The sequence below is a fragment of the Hyperolius riggenbachi genome, chromosome 1 (genome assembly GCF_040937935.1).
Source record: "Hyperolius riggenbachi isolate aHypRig1 chromosome 1, aHypRig1.pri, whole genome shotgun sequence".
NCBI lineage: Eukaryota > Metazoa > Chordata > Amphibia > Anura > Hyperoliidae > Hyperolius > Hyperolius riggenbachi.
In genome coordinates, this window is record NC_090646.1 from 371,075,849 (window position 1) to 371,103,783 (window position 27,935).

General features: G+C 46.8%; 1 protein-coding gene across 2 annotated transcripts in view; it reads left to right on the plus strand.

The window, feature by feature from the left end:
- Positions 1-27,935, plus strand: part of ECPAS (Ecm29 proteasome adaptor and scaffold) — a 184,324-nt gene that overhangs the window by 151,754 nt on the left and 4,635 nt on the right. For both annotated transcript variants that reach the window (XM_068234316.1, XM_068234317.1), the window contains 5 exons: positions 5,874-6,066; positions 15,091-15,244; positions 16,834-16,939; positions 21,155-21,243; positions 22,837-22,908. In XM_068234316.1, the coding sequence (XP_068090417.1) occupies positions 5,874-6,066; positions 15,091-15,244; positions 16,834-16,939; positions 21,155-21,243; positions 22,837-22,908 (614 nt within the window). The remainder of the gene's footprint in view (positions 1-5,873; positions 6,067-15,090; positions 15,245-16,833; positions 16,940-21,154; positions 21,244-22,836; positions 22,909-27,935) is intronic.

Sequence of the window (27,935 nt, forward strand, 5' to 3'; positions counted from 1 at the left end):
GGCAATCTGAGCGTGTAGGCGGGTGATTGGGTGCCCGCAAGGGGCAGATTAGGGTCTGATCTGATGGGTAACAGTGACAGCTGGTGATAGGAGGTGATTGATGGGTAATCAGTGGGTGTTTAGAGGAGAGAATAGATGTAAACACTGCGCTTGGGTGGTGATCTGATGTCGGATCTGCGGGCGATCTATTGGTGTGGGTGGGTGATCAGATTGCCCGCAAGGGGCAGGTTAGGGGCTGATTGATGGGTGGCAGTGACAGGGGGTGATTGTCAGGTGACAGGTGATCAGGGGGATAGATGCATACAGTACACAGGCGGTGGGGGTCTGGGGGGGGGGCTGGGGAGAATCTGAGGGGTGGGGGGTGATCAGGGGGGGGGGGGGTAAAAAAAAATAGCATTGACAGATAGTGACAGGGAGTGATTGATGGGTGATTAGGGGGGTGATTGGGTGCAAACAGGGGTCTGGGGGGTGGGCAGGGGGGGTCCTGAGGGGTGCTGTGGGCGATCTGGGGCAGGGGGGGGGGGGGGAAATCAGTGTGCTTGGGTGCGACATAGGGTGGCTGCAGCCTGCCCTGGTGGTCCCTCGGACACTGGGACCACCAGGGCAGGAGGCAGCCTGTATAATACACTTTGTAAACATTACAAAGTGTATTATACACTTTGTATGCGGCGATCGCGGGGTTAACATCCCGCTGGCGCTTCCGTATGGCCGGCGGGATGTTGCGGCGGGTGAGCGGCGGCAGGCGCCGGTGGAGGATCGCGTCACGGATGACGCGATCGCTCCGCCCATGCCCTTACAAGGACCGCCGCCTCTGTGGGTGAGCTGGTCCTTGCAGGGCACACTTCCCGGCCGCCTCTGTGCGTTAGGCGGTCGGGAAGTGGTTAAACTGTAATTAAAATAGAAAATATGATAAAATGTTCTATTTCTCAGATAATAGTCATCATAAATAATTTATACATACAGTAATAGCTGTGCTTAGTCCACAAAAATGAAATAAACCAATCAAAATTAGTTACTTGTGCTGCTTCAATAAAGCAGTCCCCGTATTTTTAAAGTCCGATATACACATCTGATTGTGGCTGTATGTATTATGGGTACACAGGAATCTCTTATATATACTAAATAACATCTATGCTGTAAGTATAAAGCCTGATGTGTAGCCGTGTCACTAATAGAGATGGTGTAACGATTGGTGTCAGCATGCAGAGAGAATCTGATTATTGGTTATCTGCAGTATCACCAAGAATGCAGCTATATACCCGATTATTGACAATCTGCAGAATCGCCGATAATACAGATATATTACTAACCTCTGGACACCTAAGGGTATGTAAGTGTTTGGTGTAACAGTAGTACTTTGAGTAATGCACCTGCTGGGCAGGTGATATAGGCAGTAAGGAACACTGCTCGGAGAACACAGGAACCTTCCAGCAGCCTGAGACTCTCCAAGGGGTGGAGTCAGGCTGGAGACAGGAAGGGCCAGAGAATGAGTGACACCTGAAGGTGGATGTCACTATCTGATCTAGATACAATACAATAATACAATAACATTTCTATAGCGCTTTTCTCCCATAGGACTCAAAGCGCTTAGGCTCTCTCAGATTCAGTAATTAGTAGGATGAAGTATTCACACAACAAAAGTTATATTTCTGCAAATGCCAAACTGAACAGGTGGGTTTTCAGTCTGGATTTAAACACGTCCAGGGATGGGGCTGTCCTGATCTGTTGAGGTAAGGAGTTCCAAAACGTAGGGGCAGCATGACAGAAGGCTCTGGGACCAAAAGTTTCCAAGTGGACTCTGGGTATGACTAGATTATTAGAACCTGTGGATCTGAGAATGCGGGGATTGCTACGCAGCTGTAACATATCTTTCATGTATCCAGGGCCTAGATTATTCAGGGATTTAAATGTCAGTAGGCCGATCTTGAATAGGACCCTCCATTCTATAGGTAGCCAGTGAAGGGAATGCAGGACTGGCGTTATGTGGCAGTGACGGGGTTGGTTGGTTAGCAGTCTGGCAGCAGTATTCTGTATCAGCTGTAGGCGGTACAAGGCCTTTTTTGGAAGGCCAGTGTATAGAGCATTGCAGTAGTCCAGTCGGGATGTGATGAAGGCGTGGACTAAGGTTGGCAGATCTTCTGGGGGGATAAGGTGCTTGATTTTTGCAATGTTCTTCAGGTGAAAATAGGATGATTTCACCACAGCAGAGATTTGAGTTCTGAAGTTTAAATCCCCATCAATTAGAACTCCCAGGCTACGCACATGATCAGAGCTGCGCAGATCCGTGCCTCCTATTCCCAGTGGTGAAGACTGCAAGTTAAGTTGTTTTGTTATCATGCTCTGCCCTCCAATCAGAAGGACTTCAGTTTTGTCTGCATTTAGTTTCAGCCAGTTGTCATTCATCCATTGCTGTAGTTCACGTAAGCAGGCGTTTATAGTTAGAGTTGGGTCTGTCACACCAGGCTTGAAGGAAAGATTTAGTTGGGTGTCGTCTGCATAGCAGTGGTATGTCAGACTATCTCTTAAGAGGAGAGATAGCTCTCGAGGTCGGACACGCCTGGTCGGTAACACACGGACAGATAAAGTACAAAGACAGAAGGCTGATAAGGTATCCAAGGCAAGCAGGGTCTGGCAACAGAGTATCAGATGTGCAAGGTACCAAATCAGAGGACAGAGGAGTAGTCAAGAAAGCAATAAGTAATAACAGATATCAAACAATGCCTGGTCTGGGTGTGAGGTCCGTGGTCTCTCCACCCTGGAACTAGTCTGATGTATAACAAAATGATCGCACAAGTTCCCTAGTCTTGGGTGCAAGGTCCGTGGTCTCAGCACCCTGGAACTAGTCTGGAGTATAACACAAATGATAATACAGTTCCCTAGTCTGAGTGCGAGGTCCGTGGTCTCAGCACCCTGGAACTAGCTTAAGCATAAACAGAATAACAGTTCAAGTAATCTGGCTCAGTGTGAATTCCCAGGTCCTCCTGGTTCAAACACACTGTTGGATCTGACTGAGGTCTGATGCTTCCACGTAGTGTTCGCAACGGCAGACAACTTGCAACTGGCCAGCAGTAACTATATATGGAGTAGTGCTCTCCAGCACCACCCCTAATTGATCAACCAATAGTATCCTGCTCTGGAGTCAGCTGATCGGCGTGATCAGCTGACTCTCTCTGCCCAGTATAAGAATTCTGCCTCTCAGCGCGCGCGTGTATTCCTAAGCCTGTGTGCACTAACAGACTCAGCCACACCAGACACTCGCTGCCGCATGCAAACCACCGCGCTGGACGCGGAACCAGCCGCCTTACTGTTGCATGCGGCGACTTTTCCGCGTTCTGCCCTGCTACCAGACACGCTTCCGCGTGCAAACCACCGCTTTGGACACGGAATCAGCCGCCTCCTCAGTAGCACACACGGCGGCTTTTCCGCGTTCTCTCACAGATGGTCTGTGTTGATTCTGATTTATGCAAATGTACTCTTTGCTCATGAAATCAAATAATTTGATATGTTGTTAAAATTTGGTTTGGTGACTACGAATTAAATGGTACCTGAGAAGGATGAAAAGAAAAGTTTTATACATACCTGGGGCTTCTTCCAGCCCCCTTCAGGGCTCGTTCCCACTATCGCGAATCTGCATGCGTCCAACGCATGCAGATCCGCACATGTAATGCAAGTGGATGGGCCTGTTTCCACTGTAGCGTTGTTGAGGTGCGTTTTTTTCAGCGGTAAAAAAACGCACAAAAGAGCCAACGATTTCGCCTGCGTCGGGAATCCGTGCGAATCGCCGCTAATGTATTTAATAGTAAAAACGCATGCGTTTGTTACATGCGTTTTTACCCGCGATTTCGCGTGCGATTTCGCACCTTTTTCAATTTTATTTAGCTCTGGCAGTGTCATGGTTAATTTCGCATGGCACCCTGCCATGCGAAATCGCATGCGAAATCGCGGGTAAAACGCATGCGGAAACGCATCCGCATGCGTTTTTACAAGCGTCGGAATGCGGCCGAAATCGCATCGCAACAGTGGGAACGAGCCCTCAGGCTAATCAGTCCCTTGCTGTCCACCTCCACCACCTGAATCTTCTGCTATGAGTCCTGGTAATTCAGCCAGTCAGCGCTGTCCGGCCGCATGCCGCTCCCACAGCCAGGAACATTCTGCACCTGCGCAACAGTGCTGTGCAGGTGTAGTACGCTCCCGGCAGTGGAGTGTGTGCATGCGCACTACGCCAGACTTGCTCAAGTACCTGGACTCATAGCAGAAGATCCAGGTGGCGGAGGAGGACAGCGAGGGACTGATTAGCCTGAAGGGGGCTGGAGGAAGCCCCAGGTATGTATACAACTTTAATTTCATCTGTCTCAGGTTTCCTTTGTTACACAGTAGTATTATACTCTACATATGCACTCTCCACAGAGCTGCAGGGAATCCACTGAGAATGTTGTGCACATTGAACACAGAGGTGTTGTCTATCGCCCATAAACCTGGTTCAGATTGTGCATGAAGAATGTGTAATAGAGAAAGAATCGCCTCATTCCCCTGCACATCACATGTACCCACAGTTACATTGCCTAGGGCCTGATAGATGTTCTTGGTTCCTGTCTGTACCTTCTACAAGTACTCTTACCAAGGACTAGTTTTAATCTATGACTAAAGGGAATAAATATGGCAGTCTACATGTCCTTCTCACTTCAGTTGTCTTTTAAAATTCCTAAGCGTTGGCAGTTAAGAGACGAATTTAATGTTACATACTTTCAATCAACAAGATTGTAATATGCAATTTACAGGAGTCTGAGTCGAGGAGTCTGAGTCGGTGGAATCCTAAACTGAGGAGTCTGAGTCGGTGGATTTTTGTACCGACTCCACAGCCCTGTTTGATCCATCCATGAATTGTATGTTTTGTTTGCCAGTATTAAACCCAAATGTCGGCACAACAAAATATGTTTCTCTCTATCTGTGTAAATTCCATGGACCATTCAGACTTGTCAGACCATAAATTGATAGATGAATGTGAAAGCAACAAAAAAAAAAAAAATCAGGAGAGGCGCCTGACGCGGTCGCAGCACGGCTAAAGGAGCCTCCTTTAGAAGCAGCCGTGCTGCGACCACGTCAGGCACCTCTCCCGATCTCCTGTCCCACATACCCTGGTAAGGCGTCCATTACTTTGGGCATGATTGCTCTTTTCATTTAATTGTTTAAATGCAATTTTTTGCACACTGCTTTGCACTGTTTGTACACAGCGCTGTGTGTGTGTTGTATGTGCATGTGTGTCCCCACAGGTCATTGCAGCGGAGGCACATATGCCTTATCATATATATATGATTAAATGCATATATTCTTCTGCACAGGAAACCTTCCTCTCTTTTTGTTGTTCTTAGCACTTAGTCACTTTTGTCAGTTTTACTGGCTTGTCATATATATTCCTTTGCACATAAGGTTACAAGTGGATTAGTTTTGGAGAGTCCCTACCTGGACCCCACTGTGTTTTTTGCACTATTAGCACCTTCTTTTTGACTTTTGTGCTTGCTGGGGGATTTATCAAAACAATATTATATACATTTTCTGGGGACAGGATTACTAATTATCATTAGTTCTAATTGGGAGATTTTAACCATATTTTAAAGTTTTTATTTCTGATATGTATTGTTGACCTCAATAAAATTGATTTGGTTATTTTTGCACTATGTGTGTGAAGCCTTTATTATCATTTATATTGTATTATCTTTTAGTTTGGCCTGAATTGACCCCCTTTTCTTGAGTGTTATACAGTGTTTAACTGGTCAATTGGGCTCTTCGATATCGTTTGTGATATGCTCAGTTTGTGCATATGAATGCGATGTATGAATTTGATGCGTTTATGTATGTATGGCTTTTCATCCTAGTGATCAGCTGAAAGAAACAGCTCCTGGACAGCCAAGTATAGACGACATAATTCAGGCCGTACTCAAAGAATGCAGAAAAGAAAATGTCAAGTACAGAATAGTCGCCCTTAAGTGTGCTGCTGATGTACTTGAATCTACCAAGGAAGATCACTTCCAAGAACTGGCAGATATCTTATTTCCTCTGATCAAAAAGGTACAATTACAGCTCTACCGGCTATGTTTGTTTTTTATGTTGTTTGGTGCACACACACACGCAAACACACGCACACACACACACACACACACACACACACACACACACACACACACACACACACACACACACACACACACACACACACACACACACACACACACACACACACACACACACACACACTCGCACACTCTATAACTTAACCACTTCACCCCAAAGGGTGAAAATCACTTGTTTACCCTAAGGGCCCTTTTCCACTAGCAATCGCTAGCGTTCACGCTGAACGCTAGCGATTGCTGAATCGCAATTACCGGCGATTCCCCGACGTTCGCGGCCGCGATTTTGCTATGCTATGCACTGCATAGCAAAATCGCGGCAATTATCGCTCCGCCGCGCGTTCGCGTTCCCCGCAAAAACGAATCGCAGTAGTGGAAATGACCTACCACGATTCCCATGTTAAAAAGCAAACCGTAGCGATTGTAAAATCGCTAGCGGTTTGCGTTTTTGCGATTCAGCCAGCGCAAACGCGCTGGTGGAAAAGGGCCCTAGCGGACAAGTGATTTTTCCCCTTTCAGTGCTCATCCCTTTCATTTGCCAATAGCTTAATCACTACTAATCACAATGAAATGATCTATATCTTTTTTTTCACCACCAATTGGGCTTTTTGAGGGTGATATGTTTTCAGTAATGACTTTATTTTCTATGTATTTTAAGGGCAAAACAAGGAAAAAATGAAAAAATACACGATTTCTCCAATTTCATCCCCTATACTTTTAATATAAACACTGCTACTGTACATAAAACCCACACATTTTATCTGCCTATTTGTCCTGGTTATCGCAAGATTTTAATTATGTCCCTAGTACAAAATATGGTGACAATATATTATTTGGAAATAAAGGTGTATTTTTTTCTATGGTGTTTTTTTTCCCACTAATCTCACGTGCACACACGCGGGAATGCGTGTGCAGGAGTGCACACAGCAGCAGCACTGTTTGACTTATAAAAACGTCCTGGAGCCGTTAAGAGGCTCCAGCAGGACGTTTTTATAAGTTTGCTTGTCATTAAGTGGTTAAAATAGATTTAAAATCATATTCATCATTGATGCATCTGGAGATGGAAGCTAAGATTTCTCATGAAAGAATGTTTTTCTAAGGTTGACATTATCTGTAACATGGAAGAGATGAGGGTTGTGAAATTAGATAGAACTCACAGGTCCACTATCACATGGGCACAGTAGGTGGACTTTAAGGACTCTTGAAGACCACAAAACAATGGTCCAGTAGGGATTGACGCCTCTCTTTCTGTCAATGTTAAAGGCGGCGCACACAGACCCCAATAGGAACTTAATGTAGTGACGTGTGTCCCATCTCATGATGGAGGACAGATAATTAACCTAGCTAGAGGGTCTGTGTTTGTATTGTGTTTGTATTGTGGTCACACTGTCTGTATCTGATTGATTGATTGATTGATTGATAGATTGTACTTAAAGAGAACCCGAGGTGGGGTTCTTCCATCGCAATCCATATACAGAGGCTGGGTCTGTCTATAGAGCCCAGCCTCTGTTGCTAGTTAGTTTCCTTCAAAGCCCCCCCTGAGCGCTGTCAGACTCCATAAAACACAGCCGCGCTGGCGACACGCGAGCGTATCGCAGCCGGCTGTGTTTATCTCACTAAAGTCAGTCTCGCCGCTCCCCCGCCTCCTGAATCGCTCCGGTCCCCGCCCACGTCCCTTCCCTTGCTGCTGATTGGAGGGAAGGGACGCGGGCGGGGACCAGAGCGATTCAGGAGGCGGGGAGCAGCCGAGACTGACAGTAGTGAGGTAAACACAGCCGCGCAGCGCGGCTGTGTTTTATGGGGTCTGACGGCGCGCAGGGGGGGCTTTGGAGGGAACTAACTAGCAACAGAGGCTGGGCTCTAAAGACAGACCCAGCCTCTGTGTATATGGATTGCGATGGAAGAACCCCGCCTCGGGTTCTCTTTAAGTACAATCAATCAATCAATCAATCAGATACAGACAGTGTGACCACAATACAAACACAGACCCTCTATCTGTTATGAGAGTCATCTATAGATTTGTCTTCTCCCACATTCTGCAGCAAATAGTCATCCAATTACATGGGGATAGTCGCATGCAGATCTTATTTAAAGAGGAACTGTAAACAGAAAAAAAAACAAAAAAAAAACGGACTCCTAGAGAGTGATGAGACGAACCATTTGTACTCCTGGCAGAGTAACAGTTTTTTTCCTTTCTTCCAGCAGCTGTAACTGTTATACTAGGCTGTAACCACTTTTTTTTTTTAACTGACTGATGTCATCTGAAGGCGCCCAATGTATGTGTGGAGAGAAGTTCACTACAAAGTGATGCGAATGTGGCTATCTAGCCACATCGCATCACTTTCGCCGCCGGCCGCATCACTTCTGCATCTCCCGATGCGGAAGTGTATTGGAGGAGATGGGACATGGCTGCAAGCGGATGCGGCCGTGCGAGAATCTGCAGCATGCTGCAGATTCTCGGATTGCTCCGCATAACATGCACGCAGTGGAAACTCTTCCATTGCTGTGCATGTGTTTCAGGACACCTCTCCTAGTGGAAACAGGCCCATAAATTTGTTTGTCTGTATATACAAACAAAATTGAATGGTTGTTGTAAAGCATGTTTAGTAAGTAAAAGGATAAATGTATGGAAAAAGGGTGATTTATTGTAATGGGCTGGGCCCTTTTCCACTGGCTGTGATTTTGACTGATTGCGAGAGCACCACGATTTACATATAAATTGCGGTGCTCATATCCCACTAGTGCTCCCATTTTTCCCAGAATGCAGTTATAGACTTGCGTGATTCTCATTGCAATCATGCTCCAAACCCAACAGTGTAAATGCAGCAAGTGGATAAAGCAGCATGTGTGATCACAAATGCAGTGCAGTTGCGATCGCGCTTGTAATGGAAAAGGGCCCATAGAGGAGAAAGGAAAATGAAAGCAGATCAGGTCTGTTTCTATACAAGTTTTAGCATAGCGTCAAAGTGCTCATACACTTACGATTTTCTCATTCAATTCCCTGCAGATTCCTACTGGAAATAGATTCCCATAAATGTCAGATTGATTTTTGATCAATGCCTTGGCACCGATTATCACTACCTTACATTGGTGACTATTAGGCGCTTTCTGGAGCAGTTTCCTGAATTACCTGATCCACTAGTTGTCCCCTATCCTCCTGGCAGTATTTTCTGGTGGTCTAGTGGTTTCCCTTCAAAGTCTTCCCTGGCAGTCTTGTGGTCCCCTCTCCTTTACCAAAGTATTCCCTTAAATCCTTGTTTTCTCACAGTATTCCTCCAGTCATCCTGTGCCTACGTTGTCAGTCCGCGATCCTCTCGTCAGCTGTATCAGCCTCCAATAAGCTGTATAAATGGCCCCAGGCCAGGCGCCACATTGCTTTCCTGTGCAAGGCAGCGTTCTGCACACGCGCAATACAGAACACATGCACAGTACTGAAAAATCATTACTATCAGAATGCATGCAGCCCAGGGCCAAGCATGTGTAGTACCTCGCGACCGGCCACAACTAACCAACTTTGAGAAGGGTCACTGATGCTGACTGGAGGGTCGTGGAAGGACAGCGCAGGCACAGGATGATTTCAGGGTGTTGCAAGAAGCCCCCAAAAAAATTAAACTGCATTTTGTTTTCGACTTAGGCTACTTACACACCAGGACGTTGCGTTTAGGGGGCGTTATAGGGCACATAAAGTGCCCCTAACGCAACGCCTGGTGCTCTCTGATGTGGACGTCAGAGTGAGCCGCGTTGTGCAGCTCACTCTGGCGTCCGTGATGCGTACTCACGTGGTCCCGCCCGGATGCATGCAGCATCATGTGGCCCCGCCCGGCCAATCTCCGCACAGAGCGGCCGCTCCAGGAAGTAAACACTGCACGTCACACCGTGCAGTGAATATTAATTAGCCATGTGCCTGGCCGGACGATTCCCGCTCGTCCCTGCGGGAGCTCCTTATCTTTCGCTCGTTTTCTTCCCATTCTTCCCATTGTCCGCCCACGGGCATCGAGAACGCAATCTGGCGGGGTATCGGACCTGTCGGAAATTATCAATCGAGCCATTAGTGGCTCGATTGATAAGAACAATCAATCCGTGTCTGCCCAGCATAACAGAGTACTGACCAGGAAGCTGTTATGGAGTAGTGGCCATTTTTAAAATGGAGGATGGAGAATTCCATTGATCACAGTGGACAAAACAGGACGCAGAAGAGGAGAAAGAGATTGAGGAGTAGACTGCACAGGAGGTAAGTATGACCCGTGTATGGTTATTTTGACTTTTTATTTTCATTTCAGGTTCTCATTCCAGGTGTACCAGAGACGAGTAAGTATAAAAGATTTATACATACATGGGGCTTCCTCCAGCCCCCCACCCCACATCGTCTTCCTCTGCCTTCTTGTTTTTTCATTAACAGTCCTGCTAGCTCAGTGAATAGCGGCGCACTGCGCATGCGAACAAGAAGGCAGAGGAAGACGGCGTGGAAGTGATCAGTGCAGAGGGGCTGGAGGAAGCCCCAGGTATGTATGAATCTTTTATAATTACTGGATTTACAGTGTACCTGAGACAATAATCATGTCAGGCTTTATACCTACCTGGGGATTCCTCCAGCCCCCTTGAGGCCGCTCGTTCCCTCACCTTCTCCCCTGGGCCACTCCTGGACAGCCCAGTACTCTAGCTCCTAGGTTCTCAACGTGTGGTACGCGTACCCCAAGGGGTACTTCTGATGGTTCCAGGGGGTACTCGGGCTTGATATACTTAACCAAGAATAACAAATTTATAGTTTTAGAAAATGATAAATCTTATTTAAAACAACCCCAAATTAGTGTTTTAGCTAATTAAAAACAATAGCAAATGCTTGGAAATGGTTTAGAACCAATTATCATGTACTATGATTAAATATATATTTGTAAAGGGGTACTTGTAATAATGTTTACTATGCTAGGGGGTACTTGGTGGGTACAGGTTTTTAATAGGGGTACATACCAATAAAATGTTGAGAAACAGCTGAGTTGTGCTTCACTGCGCATGTGTGGCCCGGCCGTGCTCCCCCATGGCAGGCAGAGATTGCTCCCGGGTACGGGAGTGCGATGAGGGAGCAGGTGCTGCTGGTGAAGCGGGGGACAGGAGTGGCCAGGTGAGATGGCGAGGGATGAAGTGGCCTCAACAAGGCTGGAGAAAGCCCCAGATAAGTATAAAACAGGCTTCCTTAAAGTTTCCCGTTGACCCCCGGTAGTATAGTAACCTCCATACCTTTTAGCTGTATTCCCTGGTATTCTAGTGGACCCTCCCCCCCCCTGCATGTGTGGTCGCTGTATAATATATATATACACCCACCCACTAACACAACCACTACACCTAGGGAGGATTATCTGACCACTGGAGCTCCCCCCTCTCCACATGACCATCATGTACCTGCAAGCCCCCCTCCCCCCCTGAAGGCTGCAGCATCTCTCTCCCTCCTCCTAGCAAAACGCAGGCTATACTCCCTGTATACCTTGTCCAGTGTTGTTGTGTCGCTCCACTCTGCAGCACAGTACACAGTTCAGTACACTGAGCGGCTGTGATGACAGCTGAAGGGAGCAGAGTGAAGCTATGCACAACACTGGGCAATGTATACACAGTGTATATATTACACTCTGCAAGCAGGGGGAACGAGATGATGCAGCCTTCAGGGGGAGGCTGGGAGAGGAGGAGACTGATTGCCCACAGAAATTCCTGGTCACCACCCAAGCACGAAGAGATCTCTGAGAAGTGAGAGCCACACAGGGCCAGCCCCTGCTATCTCTGTACAGTGTACACTTCTCCCTCTGCACGAGGTGTCCTGCAGAGATGACGTGAGCTTTTTTTTTTTCTTCTTTTCACAACTGTTACTGTTACTTCCCAGATGGCTGTTCGTCCCAGGCTCAATTAAAATTCAGCCGCGGACTAACTTTATTAGGTGGGCGGGGCTTATGCCATAACACTGTATTTAAAGAGAATCTGTATTGTTAAAATCGCACAAAAGTAAACATACCAGTGCGTTAGGGGACATCTCCTATTACCCTCTGTCACAATTTCGCCGCTCCTCGCCGCATTAAAAGTGGTTAAAAACAGTTTTAAAAAGTTTGTTTATAAACAAACAAAATGGCCACCAAAACAGGAAGTAGGTTGATGTACAGTATGTCCACACATAGAAAATACATTCATACACAAGCAGGCTGTATACAGCCTTCCTTTTGTATCTCAAGAGATCATTATACACAGGCAGTGTGCATAGAGGGGCCAGGAGGGGGGAGATGCATCACAGAACCACAACACTGAAGAACTTGGCAGCCTTCCAGACACAGGCTGACAAGTCTGACAAGAGAGAGATAAGTTGATTTATTACAGAGATGGTGATAGTAGAACGTGCTGCAGTAAGCCAGAACACATTAGAATAGCTTTCGGAACTTGTAGGATGATAAAAAACAGGATGTAATTTTTGTTACGGAGTCTCTTTAATGTGTTTTTTGGCTTCTTCTTCCTGGAAAGACTTGGTTTTCCCCCATAAAGTGGATGTCAGCTTCACGCTGGTGATGAGTTCAATTTGTGGTTACAGTTCCTCTTTTTAAGAGAGATCAACTGACCTTTATACATCTTCAAGTATTGGTATAGGTCTAATATCTTGCTGTTGAGTTTCCATGGTAACAGTAAAACTGGTTTCTCTTTGATTATAATTTATCGCTACTGTTATGGTGTCAGGATATTAGCCTCCTAGGCAGCCCCGTTTCTATGTGCAGGCGGGCCTGGGGACCGCCCCCGAGGTGCTGAGAGGGGGGGCAGGGGCAACACATGGGACTCAGCTGCTTGGGAAGAGGGACCTGACACCTCCCTCTCCTCAGGTCCCTCTCCCTGCTCCTCCCTCCATTGATGCCAAGTGCAGCAGCGGCAGTGAGTTGGCAATAACTCACCTACCGAGTTCCAGGCGATGCTCACGTTTCACCGGGCTGCTCTCTCTCTCTGATCATCCACGCTCACAGGAAGTAGCTTAACTACTACTACCTACTTCCTGTGAGCGGCAATGTTCAGAGAGCGAGAGCAGCCCAGCAACACGTTAGCATCACCTGAAGCACGGAAGGTGAGTTATTGCTAATCGCTGCCGCACTTGTCATCAATGGAGGGGGGAGCAGGGAGGGGGATCAGAGGAGAGGAAGGGAGGGGTGGCTGAGTCCCATGTGCGGCCGCTAATCCCTCCCCCCCTTCCTGCTCTGTACAGCCTGGGGGGGAGAGGAGGGGGGGGGGGACACTACCTATGGCTGCCTAACCTACACTGAAGGCACCTGTGGCTGCCTAACATATATAGAAGGCACCTGTGGCTGCCTAACATATATAGAAGGCACCTGTGGCTGCCTAACCTATACTGGGGCCACCTATGGCTGCCTAACCTATACTGGGGCCACCTATGGCTGCCTAACCTATACTGGGGCCACCTATGGCTGCCTAACCTATACTGGGGCCACCTATGGCTGCCTAACCTATACTGGGGCCACCTATGGCTGCCTAACCTATACTGGGGCCACCTATGGCTGCCTAACCTATACTGGGGCCACCTATGGCTGCCTAACCTATACTGGGGCCACCTATGGCTGCCTAACCTATACTGGGGCCACCTATGGCTGCCTAACCTATACTGGGGCCACCTATGGCTGGCCAAATATCACATCCTAAATAACATCTTCGAGCCCATGGGGGGGGGGGGGGGAGTGCAATTTTAACACCCTCGCCCTGGCAGCAATTTAGCCTGGAAACTTCCCTGCTCATAGGTTCTTGCATTAAAGTGCAAGGGACTGTTATATTAGATTCCCGCCATTTCAAGCTTTTATACGCCTGTAATAGTGCAGTGGAATATATCTGCGAAATGGCTCGGAATCTACAGTTTGATGGAATGTGATTTTGATTTTATTCAAATAAACTTTTTACTACTTTCACATTCTTGACTCGCCCTAGTCTGGGGTGGCTCTCGCTGTCTGTCTCTACTTGACGGTTTTTCAAATGAAGATTTTTACTTTATCTTTTTTTTTGGGGGGGGGGGGGGGGGGTTTGGGGAGGAAGCTAAATTTACAGAGCCAGGGAACACATACTAAAATAAAAACCTGAGGGGGGAAAAGGGTTACATATGCTTGCCTAGATGGTGTATAAGGTCTCCAATCTCTTAATTGCGTCAGTCCTCCCCTCCTACTTGCTGCTGTAGCCACCATTTGGAACTTTGGTGGAATCTCCAGGGCACAAGCACCTTGAGCCTTCCCTAGTGTACAGATGCACTTTATTTCAGTAAGAATATTTTCTGTCCAGTGATGACACTGTGTCGCTGAGACAGGAACTGAGGGGGATCCTCACCAGCTTACCTGAAAATATCCAAAAAGAGAATCTCTTCCTTCTCCAATGTAACTGCAAAATACTTTATAGGATAACTATACATGCAGACCAGGGCTGTGGAGTCAGTACAAAAATAATCTGACTCATCAGTTTATGAAACCACTGACTCAGACTCCAGGTACCCAAAATTGCTCCGACTCAGATTCCTTAACTCCGACTCCTTATTCAAATTTTTATAAAGGCTAAGGATTTGTTTCAAAAATCCTCAGACTCCGTATATTGAAACCACCGACTCCTATTGCAGGTACCCAAAATTGCTCCCGACTCCACAGCCCTGATACAGACGCAGGTACCATTTTCCACTCCGTGCCATGCTTGTTGGTGTACTCACCAGGTTTCCTTGTGACTTTGTTCTGTGGCCCCTTTTTTTACAACAAGCTACATATTCTAAACCAAGTGACATTACCTATGTGTACAGATCAGCTGGCATGTTAGCGAGGGGAGACTTCCAACAAAACATCTTCATTAAGGAAAAATGACACTTAAATGTTTGCTGTTCTAAGCACTCTTTCAGCTTCCACCTGCATGTAGGCATTCTTGATCGGTAAGCAATGGGATCACCCTTACTGTTACCTGTTTTATACAGACCTCACTGGGAACTGTGGGAGCGAGATCACCAAAGGATGAAGCGGAGGATGAAGAAAACGAGGATGAGAAAGCGAAGGAGTTACAGACAGAATCTTTATTGTGTGCCTTCTCAACTCTAGGCAAAGCCTGGCCCAGGAATCCTGACACTCAACGTGAGTCATTTTACATCTGCCAACAGCCTAGGAACTAATCTAGAAGTCTGCAGCTTGTATTATTTTAGTATACTTTAGAAATATGCAAAGGGCTGTGTTTTCCCTATTGAATCATACCTGATTGGAGGGAAAGCTACAGAGGGAAAGTAAGCACATAGGTATTCATGCTGGATCCACATACCTCTGTGCATTGGCCTTCCTGTCCTCGTTCCCCCATAATCACCACTTGAAAAATGTCTAAAGTCAAATTGTCAGACCGGAAGAGGCAGGCTTGCTGAGATGATCCCTCCTATAACCCTCCCATTCCCCCTAAAGAGGAGGGACTAGATTGTGAGCACCTATGAGGGACAGTTCAGTGACAAGACGGTGTACTCTGTGCAGTGCTGTGGAAGATGTCAGGGCTATATAAATAATAAAGTAGTGGTGTTACCAATCTATGCAGTATAACGGAGATAAGAATCATGACACTGGCTGATCGCAATTACAGAAACTGTTTACTATTGAATGTAAGTACACTTCATTTGTAAGTCAACCCCAGTACTTGACCCTCTTAACCTGTTTTTTTTTTTTTTTTTTTTTTTTTTTTTTTTTTTTTTTTTGGTGTGTTTTTTTACTTAATGTGGAAAAATGTTATTGAAAATTAACAAAAGACAATCGCATGCAATTGTTTATGGAACATGCACCAAGGTAATCCGTGTGGTATCTCCCACCACTTACCCCAACCACCTCCCCCACCCACCACCCCAACTACTGTCTGAACTGGCTATGTAAAATGTTCAACATTCTTCGTCCCACACAAACACGAAACGGGTTAATGAGAACGCATTGCAGTCCTTCATCTGTCTATGTTGAGTCCATTGCCTGGCGAGATATAGTGTAAACTGAGCCTTAATGCAAAACTGTTGTCCAGGTAGTAAAAGTAAATTTGCAGGTTTATGAAATAAAAATGTATGCTGGTGAAATGGATAAGCAAGCAAAAGGATTCAGTGGTTGGACAGACATGTAGGCATTATTTGGCTGCCATTATGCATCTGCATAGTGCTTTGTAAGATTGATTGGCCTATGGGCTGGCACGGAGGAGAGAGAAGACTTCACCACCTTATGAGAGGGGAGCTATAGCATTCTTAGGTATTATAACTAGGGAAAGTCACTGAGATGCGTTCCATGTTGATGCAGGAATATGCAAAGTTGCGTGTAAGTCACATACTGTGGAAGTGGAACTGAATTGGTCCATTTTGAAGCTGCATATATTTGCTTGCAACATTTGCATAATCCTGCAGCAGCTCAGAGTTATTTGCATTTTATTGACCATCCCTAATTAACCTGTTTGATTCTTCTACCCCATCTGTGTCTGTAGACTCCTGCAGAGATTTGTTCAGTCTCACCATGAACCTGAATAGTATAGGAGAACAATGTCACATGAAGAAAATATAATATATGTGTCTACCATCCTATCCTCCTATGCAGTTTGAATAGTGAAATGAGATATTCTAGAGGGTAGCAACAGTTTGCAATTAAAGTTTTAAATATATGTGTAATAAATATATATATATATATGTTCTTGTCTTCCTTGTAATTTTTTTTTATAGGCTGCTATCGGTCTGAAATGTGCAAGTTAATGTGTGAAAGACTAAAGCTGAGCACTTGGAAGGTCCAGCATGCTGTTCTTCAGTCTATGAATGCCTACTTTGAGGGGCAAGTTTGTTTCATACATTGTTAAGGGAATGTCACATACACAGTATATACGTAGAACAAACCCCGATGTGTTTAACCACTTGTGTCCTGGCTACAGTTCTGTCATGTCCTATCTACCATTAGTTGTAGCAGGACGACATGAATGTTAATGTTAGTCTGCAGCACTGATGAGCACTAAGCAGACTGTAATACCTCAGTGTGTCATAATACAATTTACAGCATCAAAGGGAAGTAATCGGCTTTTGTAGGAACCTTTTCAGTGAAGGGATTGACAGAGGACAGGGTTGTCTAAAGGTAACCTAAAGGCACGTACACACGCCACATCGCCACCGACTGGTCCGCCTGACCCTCCTGCTGGGCAGACGTTCAGCCGACAGTAGCACTTGATGCGAATTAGACTAAAAAGTCGGAGTTGGAGCAGTTTTGGGTACCTGGGGTTGGAGGTTTCATAAACTGAGGAGTCAGTCGGATGATTTTTGTACCGACTTCACAGCCCTGATAAATATATCAGAGGGCAATTAAAAAAGCTTAGCAGATGAGCTTTCTGTGTCTAGGCTGGCACAAAGTACAAGGGGGTCATGATCTGCATATGGAGGAAAAAAGGTGTTGCCATCAATTTAGGAAGGGGTTCTTTACAGTAAGAGTTATTAACCGGTTCAGCACCGCAGTCCAAAAATCTCATGCATCCGAGCAACATTCACCTCCCATTCATTCGCCTATAACTTTATTGCTACTTATCACAATGAATTGATCTATATCTTGTTTTTTCCGCCACTAATTAGGCTTTCTTTGGGTGCTACATTTTGCTAAGAATTATTTTTTTCTAACTCTATTTTAACAGGAAGATTAAGAAAGAAATGAAAAAAATTCATTATTTCTCAGTTTTTGGCCATTATAGTTTGAAATTAATATACGCTACCGTAATTAAAGCTCATTTATTTTATTTTCCCATCTGTCCAATTATTACACCGTTTAAACGATGTCCCTATCGCAATTTATGGTGCCGATATTTCATTTAGAAATAATGGTGCATTTTTTCAATTTGCGTCCATCACTATTTATAAGCTTATAATTTTAAATAATATAATAACATATTCTCTTGACATGCATATTTAAAAAGTTCAGACCCTTGGGTAACTATTTATGTTGTTTTTGGTTTTTTTTTATTGTATTTTTTATTTTTATTTTTAATAAAAAGAAGTGTATGTGGGTAATTTTTGTGTGGGAGGGAAACTGTTAATTTTAAATGTAAAATAATATTTTTTTTTTTAATTAAAAATGTATGTTGGTGCAGTTTACTACTTGGCCACAAGATGGCCACAGTGAAAAAAGTTCTGGATGCGAACGATGAACTTAAAGGGATACTGTAGGGGGGTCGGGGGAAAATGAGCTGAACTTACCCGGGGCTTCTAATGGTCCCCCGCAGACATCCTGTGTCCGTGCAGCCAGTCACCGATGCTCCGGCCCCGCCTCCAGTTCACTTCTGGAATTTCTGACTTTAAAGTCAGAAAACCACTGCGCCTGCGTTGCCGTGTCCTCGCTCCCGCTGATGTCACCAGGAGTGTACTGCTCAGACACAGACCATACTGGGCCTGCGCTGTGCGCTCTTGATGACATCAGCGGGATCGAGGACACGGCAACACAGGCGCAGTGGTTTTCTGACTTTAAAGTCAGAAATTCCAGAAGTGAACTGGAGGCGGGGCCAGAGCATCTGTGAGTGGCTGCGCGGGTACAGGATGTCTGCGGGGAACCATTAGAAGCCCCGGGTAAGTTCAACTCATTTTTCCCCGCCCCCCCTACAGTATCCCTTTAAGAGCAGGGGAGATGTTTCCTGGGGGCAGAAATACCGCGCTCTCTGGAGAGAAAGCGTCGGTATTTCTGCGGGGAAGATAGATCGGTGAATGGGAATTATATTCCCATTCACTGATCGGGGGGCTAGCAGCGGCGCGCCCGATCGCGCGCACCAGCCGGCGGCAGCAACAGTGCCTATCTGAAAGAGGAAGCTCATCCAGATAGGCCGAACTGGTTAAAATGTGGAATATTTTACCACTGCATGTAGTGATGACTAATTCTGTATCTGCATTTAAAAGAGATTTGTTGCTTTCCTTGCATTGAAGGACACCTGTGGCTATAATTACTAGCTAATTTCCAGCAAAGCTGATCCAGCGATTTTATCGGACTGCCACCTGGAGTCGGGAAGGAATATTTTTCCCCTTTAAGGTTAATTGGCCCAAGCATTGTAGGGATTCTTTTTTTAGCCCCATTCCCTCCCCCCCCCCCCCCCCCCCCCCACCTGGATCAACTAGGAAATGTGAGGGTGCAGAAGAGGAAGGTACCTGATGCTTACTTACCGTGGAGTCAGTACAAAAATCCTCCGACTCCTCGGTTTAGGATTCCTTCGACTCCGACTCCTCTAATTTGCATATTACAATCTTGTTGGTTGAAAGTATGTAACATGAAATTTGTCTCTTAACTGCCAACGCAACTGCAGGGGAATAAGGAGATTCTTCCTCTATTACACATTCTTCATGCACAATCTGAACCAGGTTTATGGGCGATAGACAACACCTCTGTGTTCAATGTGCACAACATTCTCAGTGGATTCCCTGCAGCTCTGTGGAGAGTGCATATGTAGAGTATAGTACTACTGTGTAACAAAGTAAACCTGAGACAGATGAAATTAAAGTTGTATACATACCTGGGGCTTCCTCCAGCCCCCTTCAGGCTAATCAGTCCCTCACTGTCCTCCTCCGCCACCTGGATCTTCTGCTATGAGTCCAGGTACTTGAGCCAGTCTGGCATAGTGCGCATGCACACACTCCACCGCCGGGAGCGTACTACACCTGCGCAGCACTATTGTGCAGGTGTAGAACGCTCCTGGCTGTGGAAGCGGCATGCGGCTGGACTGCGCTGACTGGCTGAATTACCAGGACTTGTAGCAGAAGATCCAGTTGGTGGAGGTGGACAGCGAGGGACTGATTAGCCTGAAGGGGGCTGGAAGAAGCCCCAGGCATGTATAAAACTTTTATTTTCATCCTTCTCGGGTACCATTTAATTCGCAGTCTCCAAACCAAATTTTAACAACATATCAAATTATTTGATTTCATGAGCAAAGAGGTACATTTGCTTAAATCAGAATCAACGCAGAATTATTTCCATCTCATTGACCATCTCTATTAGTGACACGGCTACACATCAGGCTTTATACTTACAGCATAGATGTTATTTAGTATATATAAGAGATTCCTGTGTATACATCATATATACAGTCACAATCAGATGTGTATATCTGACTTTAAAAATACGGGGACTGCTTTATTGAAGCAGCACAAGTAACTAATTTTGATTGGTTAATTTCATTTTTGTGGACGAAGCACAGCTATTACTGTATGTATAAATTATTTGATGACTATTATCTGAGAAATTGAAATTAAATAGAAAATATGATAAAATGTTCTGTTAAAATTCATTAGGGGTCTGTGCATTTTTTTCCGACTCCAGGCACCCAAAATTACTCAGACTCCACAGCCGTGCGTATTTGTTCATATTTTGCTTTCTGATTGGACTTAATGGACGATTGTCTTTTTGCAACCAAACTAACCATGTAGCTCGATGGACCTACCCACTTATTCAGACTGGGAACACACTAGGCAGTGCAGAAAACCATGTGTTTTCTGCACTGTGCATTTTTGTATAAGTTTTTGCATTCTACTTTCTTCATGCGTTTTTGGTGCATTTTGCATTATTTTCCCTTATCAATTGAGTAAAATACAGTATCACATTTAAAATAAATAAATAAAAATGAATGTAAAAATGCATTCCTGTACTTCTCCATTGAGATACAGTGTGTGCATTTTACATGCATTTTTGAAAACTATGCAGCAAATTGTGCTTTTTCAAAAATGCACAAAAAAGCACATATACAGTATTGTGTTTTTACATGCATTCCATAGACTTTCATTAGCTGCAAAAAACGCTAGTGTTTTCCACAATGCTAGTGTTTCTGCCTGCTGTGTTACTAGCCTCAGTCAGGAAAGTGTCTCTTTATGTGTGGTACTGGAACACTTCAGCAGCAGCAGCTGTAGGCATTGGCTTAGGTAAACATCTGTCACAGTCAACAGTTGCTCTGCAGAAGGATTTTCAGTTCAGGTGTTGCTGTAAGCCATGAGCTTACTAAACAGAATAAAAATAAACCTATTTCTTTTCTTTTTCTAGGTTATTAATATTAGAAAAGGAACATTCAGATGTTGGTGCCCTTACGGAAATCGTCACAGAAGCCTGTCCAGCAATAGCACACTCTATAGGTATAGCCTGCACTTTATTGGAGGGGATTTACACACATGTCCGTACATAGCAGCAGTATGTCTTTTAAAGTAAACCTGAGAAGAAAGTATTACTTATCGTATCTGGGGCTTCCTCCAGCCCCCTGTAGTCTGTCAGCTCCCTCGCCATTTACCTGGTCCCCTCCATTGTGCTCCTGTGAAGTCTGCAGTCCACCCGGGTTGCGGGCCAATGTGCATGCGCTATTCTGTGCCGGGCACCTCCTCCATTGCACTCCTGTGGCTGCAAGTGCAGTTACAGTCTTAATGAACTGTAAAGAACGTCCCGGGCTACCGGCGGCACAATGGAGGGACCAGGAGAATGACAATCAAGCAGATGGACTACAGGGGGCTAGAGGAAGCCCTAGGTAAGTACAAATCCTTTCCTCCATATACAAAAGGCTGCCATCTTCATTTCCTTATATACCAGTATTAATTTCCTTATATACCAGCTGCCTGGCTGTAATGCTGAGCTTTTGGCTTTAGTTGTTTTTGAGTTACACACCTACAACAAGCAAGCAGCCAGCGGAGCCTGACCAGAATCAAAGCACCTGATCTGCATGCTTATCCCAGGCCAGTGACTTTAAGTACTAGAGGGGCAGATCATCAGCGCAGAAGTCAGGCACTATTTATTAGGAAATGAAGATGGCCGCCTCTGTATTTCTCTTACTTCATTTTCTTTTTAACTATGAGTGGTCAATGAGTTGAACGCAATATATATTTATAGTTGACTTGGTCAATTGAACGCAATATATATTTGGCATTAACTTATCTTGACCTCACTGCAACCCTCGACTTTTGAGAGTCTGATTTAAAGATTTACAAGTGGCTGGATAGTATACTGGTTAAAGTGACCCAGAGATGAGTCGTGTGGCTGTTTTTTACTTGCCCGGGGCTTCCTCCAGCCCCAGAAGCTCGGATGCGTCCTTTGCCATCCTCCTGCGGTCCTCCGTTAAGCCGCAATCTTCTCCGGTAAGCAGCTGTGTGACGTCAGCAAGGGGGCCTATTGCACATGCGCGGACCTTCTGCGCAAGCGCAGAAGGCCCCAGGCTGACGTCACTTAGTCAGACTTAGCCGTCTACCGGGGTTTGATTGCTGCTGAACAGAGGATTCCGGGCGGACTGCGGGAGGCACGCGTGAGGACGGCGAGGGATGCATCCATGCTTCTGGGGCTGGAGGAAGCCCCAGGTAAGTAAAAAATGGCCACATGATTAATCTCTGGGTCACTTTAAGGGTTCTGCCTCTGAGACAGGAGACCTAGGTTTGCATCTCAGCTCTTCCTGTTCAGTAAGCCAGGGCGTATTCAGTAAGGAATACTTGGGCAAGAATTCATAACACTGCAGCGTGCTCTTAGTGGCTGCAGCTCTCAAGCGCTTTGAATCAGACAGGAGAAAAGCGCTGTATAAATGTTAGTATTATTATTACATTTATTTTTTATTGTTACCATGGCTTTCATTCCCTTATGTTAATAATATGCCTTACATTTTGTCTCTTGATATTTAAGTCTACATTCAGTTTAATATGTGTTATATGAATGCTTTTGTAACTAAAGTGCCCCATTCTATGTTCACTTGATAGAAAATAAGAGTTATACTTCCATAAGAACAGAAGCACTCTCTGCATTAGAAGTACTGCTGAAGAAACTTGAACGTAAGTGGATTGTGAATAAACTGCTTTCATAGCTGAAAGAGAGTTTAGCTTGTATTGTAGCAATTTTTGTGTATGTGAGCCTGAGCCCAAAACTATAAATTGGTTCTTTAGCTGTGTGCTAAGTCACTCACTGCTGTCTTATGATGTTAGCAGCTTCAAGATGGCGCCCACGAGGCAGCCCCGGTCACATCGGCTCCTCTAATTTTTCTTTAGTTGTAGTTTTAGCTCTAGCTTTAGTTGTAATTTTAACTGTTTTTAACTGTTTTTAGATATTTAGTGCTAGCTTTAGCTGCTTTAGCTCTCAGCCACTAGCGTGCTGCTCTCCCTGCTCACAGCGCCCCTATCCATCTAACTCACCGCTGTGATACCGGGGGCCATCCACGTGCCTCGGGGCCACCGGCCGCCGCAGAGGGTGAAGAGTAGTCCTCCTGCCCAGCACACCCGGGGCCCTGCTCGGCCATCGCCGCGGCTCCTGTTGCTCCCGCCGCTCTTCTGGATCTAGGCCGCCCACGTGGCTCTCCATCTCCGATGCCCTGCCGACATCGCCGCAACCAGACCCAGCAGAAGCGGACCGCAGCTCCGCCGCCACTCTTCCAGGCCGCCCACGTGGATCTCCGATGCCCTGCCAACTTCGCCGCATCCAGACCCAGCAGGGGCAGACCGCAACTCCGCTGCCGCCCTTCTGAATCCAGGCTCTCCACCTCCGATGCCCGCTTTCACCGCCTCCGGACCCAGCAAAAGCAGACCGCAACTAGGCCACCCACATGGCCCTGGCTCTCCACCTCAGAGAGTTCTGCCACTTCCGAAACCGGGCGGATCACCTCCAAAGCTGCCTCCACCTGCATGCTGCCCGACCCAGCCTCTCCACCGCTCTGTGCTGTCTCCCATCCCGCAGCGCTGCTCCGGCCCCGCATCTGCCCTGCCTTCTGGATCTAGCCAGCGCCGTTCCTGCTCTGCCCTGGGATCCTGACGCTGCCCTGCCTCGGCCTCACCTCTGTAAGCGGCTCCGGTAAGCAACACCAACTGCCACCTCTCAACCCTGCTTGCTGTACCCGCTTACTGGGCTCCACACTCGTGCTCCACACTCTGTGCCCTCCTTCCCTCCAGGGCGGCCATCCCCACTCTACGATCTGCCCCTGGTCCTGCTGCTGCCCTCCCACCCACTGGGTACCCCTCATTGTTCCTGCCCGCTGCAGGATCTGCTCTGCCTACCGCATCTGCTGCCATTATCTTACTTGCTGGGCAGCGGGCACACATCAGATCTGGTGAGCAGACCGCCAAAGCGAACCTCCTTTCTGCTCAAAAAGATAAACTGCATTATGTTGGCATCCTGTTTTTACAAATTGACTGCTCTGCTTGGGCAGCCAGCTCACGCTTGAGATTATACACAGAGGTGGGTGAATTGGACAGGCTAAACTCTCTAAACAGCAATTACTAGCACACTGCCCCAAAGGGGGTCCCACCGCGAACTGCACCCCCACACCTCGCCTGCTGCAACTGCAGCTCCATGGCTCAGAAGCAGTCGCACCCCCCAAGTGCCACACGCCCCACCACGTACACCAGAGCGGAACTACTACAATGGGAGACCTGCAGCACAGCGACCTATGCATACCTGTGGAACACAATCTGGGATCACATCAAGCTACTCACCAGAAGGGACAGGTGGGCTAGTAGGTATTACCGCCCCAGGGGAAATAGGGCAGGAGTACAAGTGAGGCTTAAAAAGAAAGGCCTGCGGTCACCCATCCCAGCCATTCTCCTTGCTAATGTCTGCTCCCTCCCGAACAAGCTTGACGAACTGCTCGTGCTACTTGGCAGCAATCGATCAATGGGCGCAAACACCCCAGTCCTTTGTTTCACCGAAACATGGCTGAACGACACCATCCCAGACAGCCCCCTTCAACTACCAGGTTTCAACCTCTTCCGAGCAGACCGGGACAGTGCACTCTCCGGTAAACAGAGAGGCGGTGGCATCTGCTTCTATATTAAGGCCTCTTGGTGCTTAAACACATCCACCATAGACAATTGCTGTTCTCCAGACATTGAGCTACTAGTAATCAATTGCAGACCTCAGTACTCTCCAAGGGAGTTCTCCTCCTACGTTCTTGTGGGAGTATACATCCCCCCTAGCGCCAACTCCAAGATCGCGCTGCGTATGCTCAGCGACACCATCTCACGGTGGGAGACATCCCTCCCTGACTCCCTCTTCATCATCTGCGGGGACTTCAACAGCGCCAACCTCCGCACGGAGATGCCTCGCTATAAACAGCACATTACCTGCCCCACCAGGGATCAAAACACCCTGGACCATTGCTACACAGTCCTCAAAGACGCATACAAACCCACCCGTCGGGCACCCCTAGGCAACTCTGACCACTGCCTAATCCACCTTATACCCACCTACAGGAGACACCTCGAGTCATCCAAGCCAGTCCTCAAGACCGTAAGTAAGTGGACGGAGGAAGCCAAGCTGCAGCTACAGGCCTGCTTCGACTGCACTGAATGGGAGGCTCTTGAGGCACCCTGCCTGGAGGAATGGACAGAGAACACCATCTCCTACATCAGCTTCTGCGAGGAATTGTGCATCCCCACAAAGACTTTCAGGGTCTATCCTAACAACAAGCCTTGGTTTAACGGCAAGCTACGCCGGCTCCGGAAAATCAAGGAAGTAGCGCACAAGTCCGGCACACCGGAGGAGTTTAAGGCAGCTAGGTACACCCTTAAGCGCGAACTTAGTGCTGCAAAGAAGGACTACTCCAGAAAGCTGGGCCTCAGCCTTCGATCCAACAACACACGGGAGGTCTGGGAAGGCCTTAGGGCAGCCACAAACTTCAAACCCTCCCCTCATCATGCTCCTCCGAGCCTTGCACTAGCTGAAAAACTTAACGAGTTCTACTGCAGGTTCGAAAACCAATCCACCCACACAGCAGACCACGGGGCCACCCCCAGGGCACCCCCCACATCCACTTCCCTCAGCACAGACAGGGCCCTCCCAGCTCCGTTAGAAATCCAGGCGTCTGACGTCCTCAGGCACCTCCGGAAATTGAATCCCAGGAAAGCCTCTGGCCCAGATGGCGTGTCATCCATGTGCCTGAGAACATGCGCCAGCCAGCTAGCCCCTGTACTGTCTGCCATATTTCAGAAATCCCTGATGAGTGGCATAGTCCCCTCCTGCCTCAAAAGGTCCACCATCATACCAGTCCCCAAAAAAACAGGAGTCACGGACCTCAACAACTACAGACCTGTTGCCCTTACCCCAACTGTCATGAAGATCTTCGAAAAACTGGTCCTCAGTCATCTGAAAGCCTCCACCGATGCTCTCCTAGATCCTCTACAATTTGCATACAGAGCAAACAGGTCCATAGAGGATGCCATTAACATCAGTCTGGAGTTCATCATGGAACATCTGGACAGACCTAACACCTACGCGAGGATCCTCTTCCTAGACTTCAGCTCTGCCTTTAATACAATCAGCCCGAACATCCTGCATAACAACTTAGTGCAACTCGGGCTTGATCAAACTCTCTGCACTTGGATCAAAGACTTCCTCACGAACAGGACGCAACAAGTGAAACTGGGCAGTTGCCTCTCCCGAGTGAGGACCACGAACACTGGCGCCCCCCAAGGCTGTGTACTGTCCCCGATCCTTTTTTCCCTGTATACGAACAGATGTACCTCAACTGCCGACTGTGTTAAGGTCATTAAATTTGCAGACGACACCACCATACTTGGCCTCATCAGTGGAGAGGATGAGCGCTCCTACCAGAGCGAGATCGAGCGTATCTGCGGTTGGTGTAAGGATAACATGCTCGTCCTAAACGCTGCGAAGACTGTCGAGCTGGTTGTGGATTTCAGGAAGCGCCCTCCCCCACTTAACCCGGTCTTCATCGAAGGCACGGAGGTCACCAGAGTATCAAGTGTTCGGTTCCTGGGCACTACCATCACCAAAGACTTGAGATGGAGGGAAAACACCACTAAATGCCAAAAGAAGGCACAGCAACGGCTGTTCTTCCTAAGACAACTAAGGAAGTTTGGCATGCCACAGGAGTTGATGTCAAGCTTCTACACTGCCACCATAGAGTCAATCCTATGCTCCTCCATCATCGTCTGGCATGGCGGCGCCACCTCAAGCGACAAGTACAAACTACAAAGAGTAATAAATGCTGCAGAAAGAATAATCGGTACACCCCTGCCACCACTGGACCTCCTCCATGCATCCAGGCTGAGGACAAGGGCAAATAGGATCACGCAAGATCCCCTCCACCCAGGCGGTCGCTTCTTCAACCGCATGCGCTCTGACCACCGTTACAGAGCTATTTCCACCAAGACCTCTAGACACAGGAACTCCTTTTTCCCCCAAGCAGTGCGCCTTCTGAACTCATGCACTGCATACAGCAAAGCTAAATAGCAGGACTGTCACCCAGGCCTGGTGCGGTTCTTCATTCCATGTTCTTTTGCACCTAGGCCTTACTAACTCATTAGCAGGACTAGCGGCTACGCACCTATCCTATCTGTCTTCACTGCATAGCGTACTTGCACTACATGTTTTCAATGCCTATATCTGTTTTCAATGTTTTCTGTTTTTTGTATTGCACCACTATGTTTTAATGTTGTTCTTGCACTATGCTCTATACCGATGTGTACCACAAACAATTCCGAGTGTGGCAACCGCTGCACTTGGCGAATAAATATGATTCTGATTCTGATGACTCACCAGCTCTGTATGCCTGCTGCAGACAATTTGAAGGGATCTCATTGATTTGTACATCATATAGAAGGCAGCAGGAAAGAGAACAGTAACGATCCATAGTGAAGAGCAGCGGAGATGTTGATTTTGCTTGCCTGTATCAGATCTGAACACATAGGCCTCAATTCATCAAGCATAACCACATTCGGTAATGCTGAAAACAGCAGAATGGAGCTGCTGACTTTAGGAAAGTGTCGCCCTGTGTAATACAATGTAGATATGGAAAGATGGATATCATTTTAAGGGCCCGTTCAGATCACAAATGTGGATGGCCATGCGT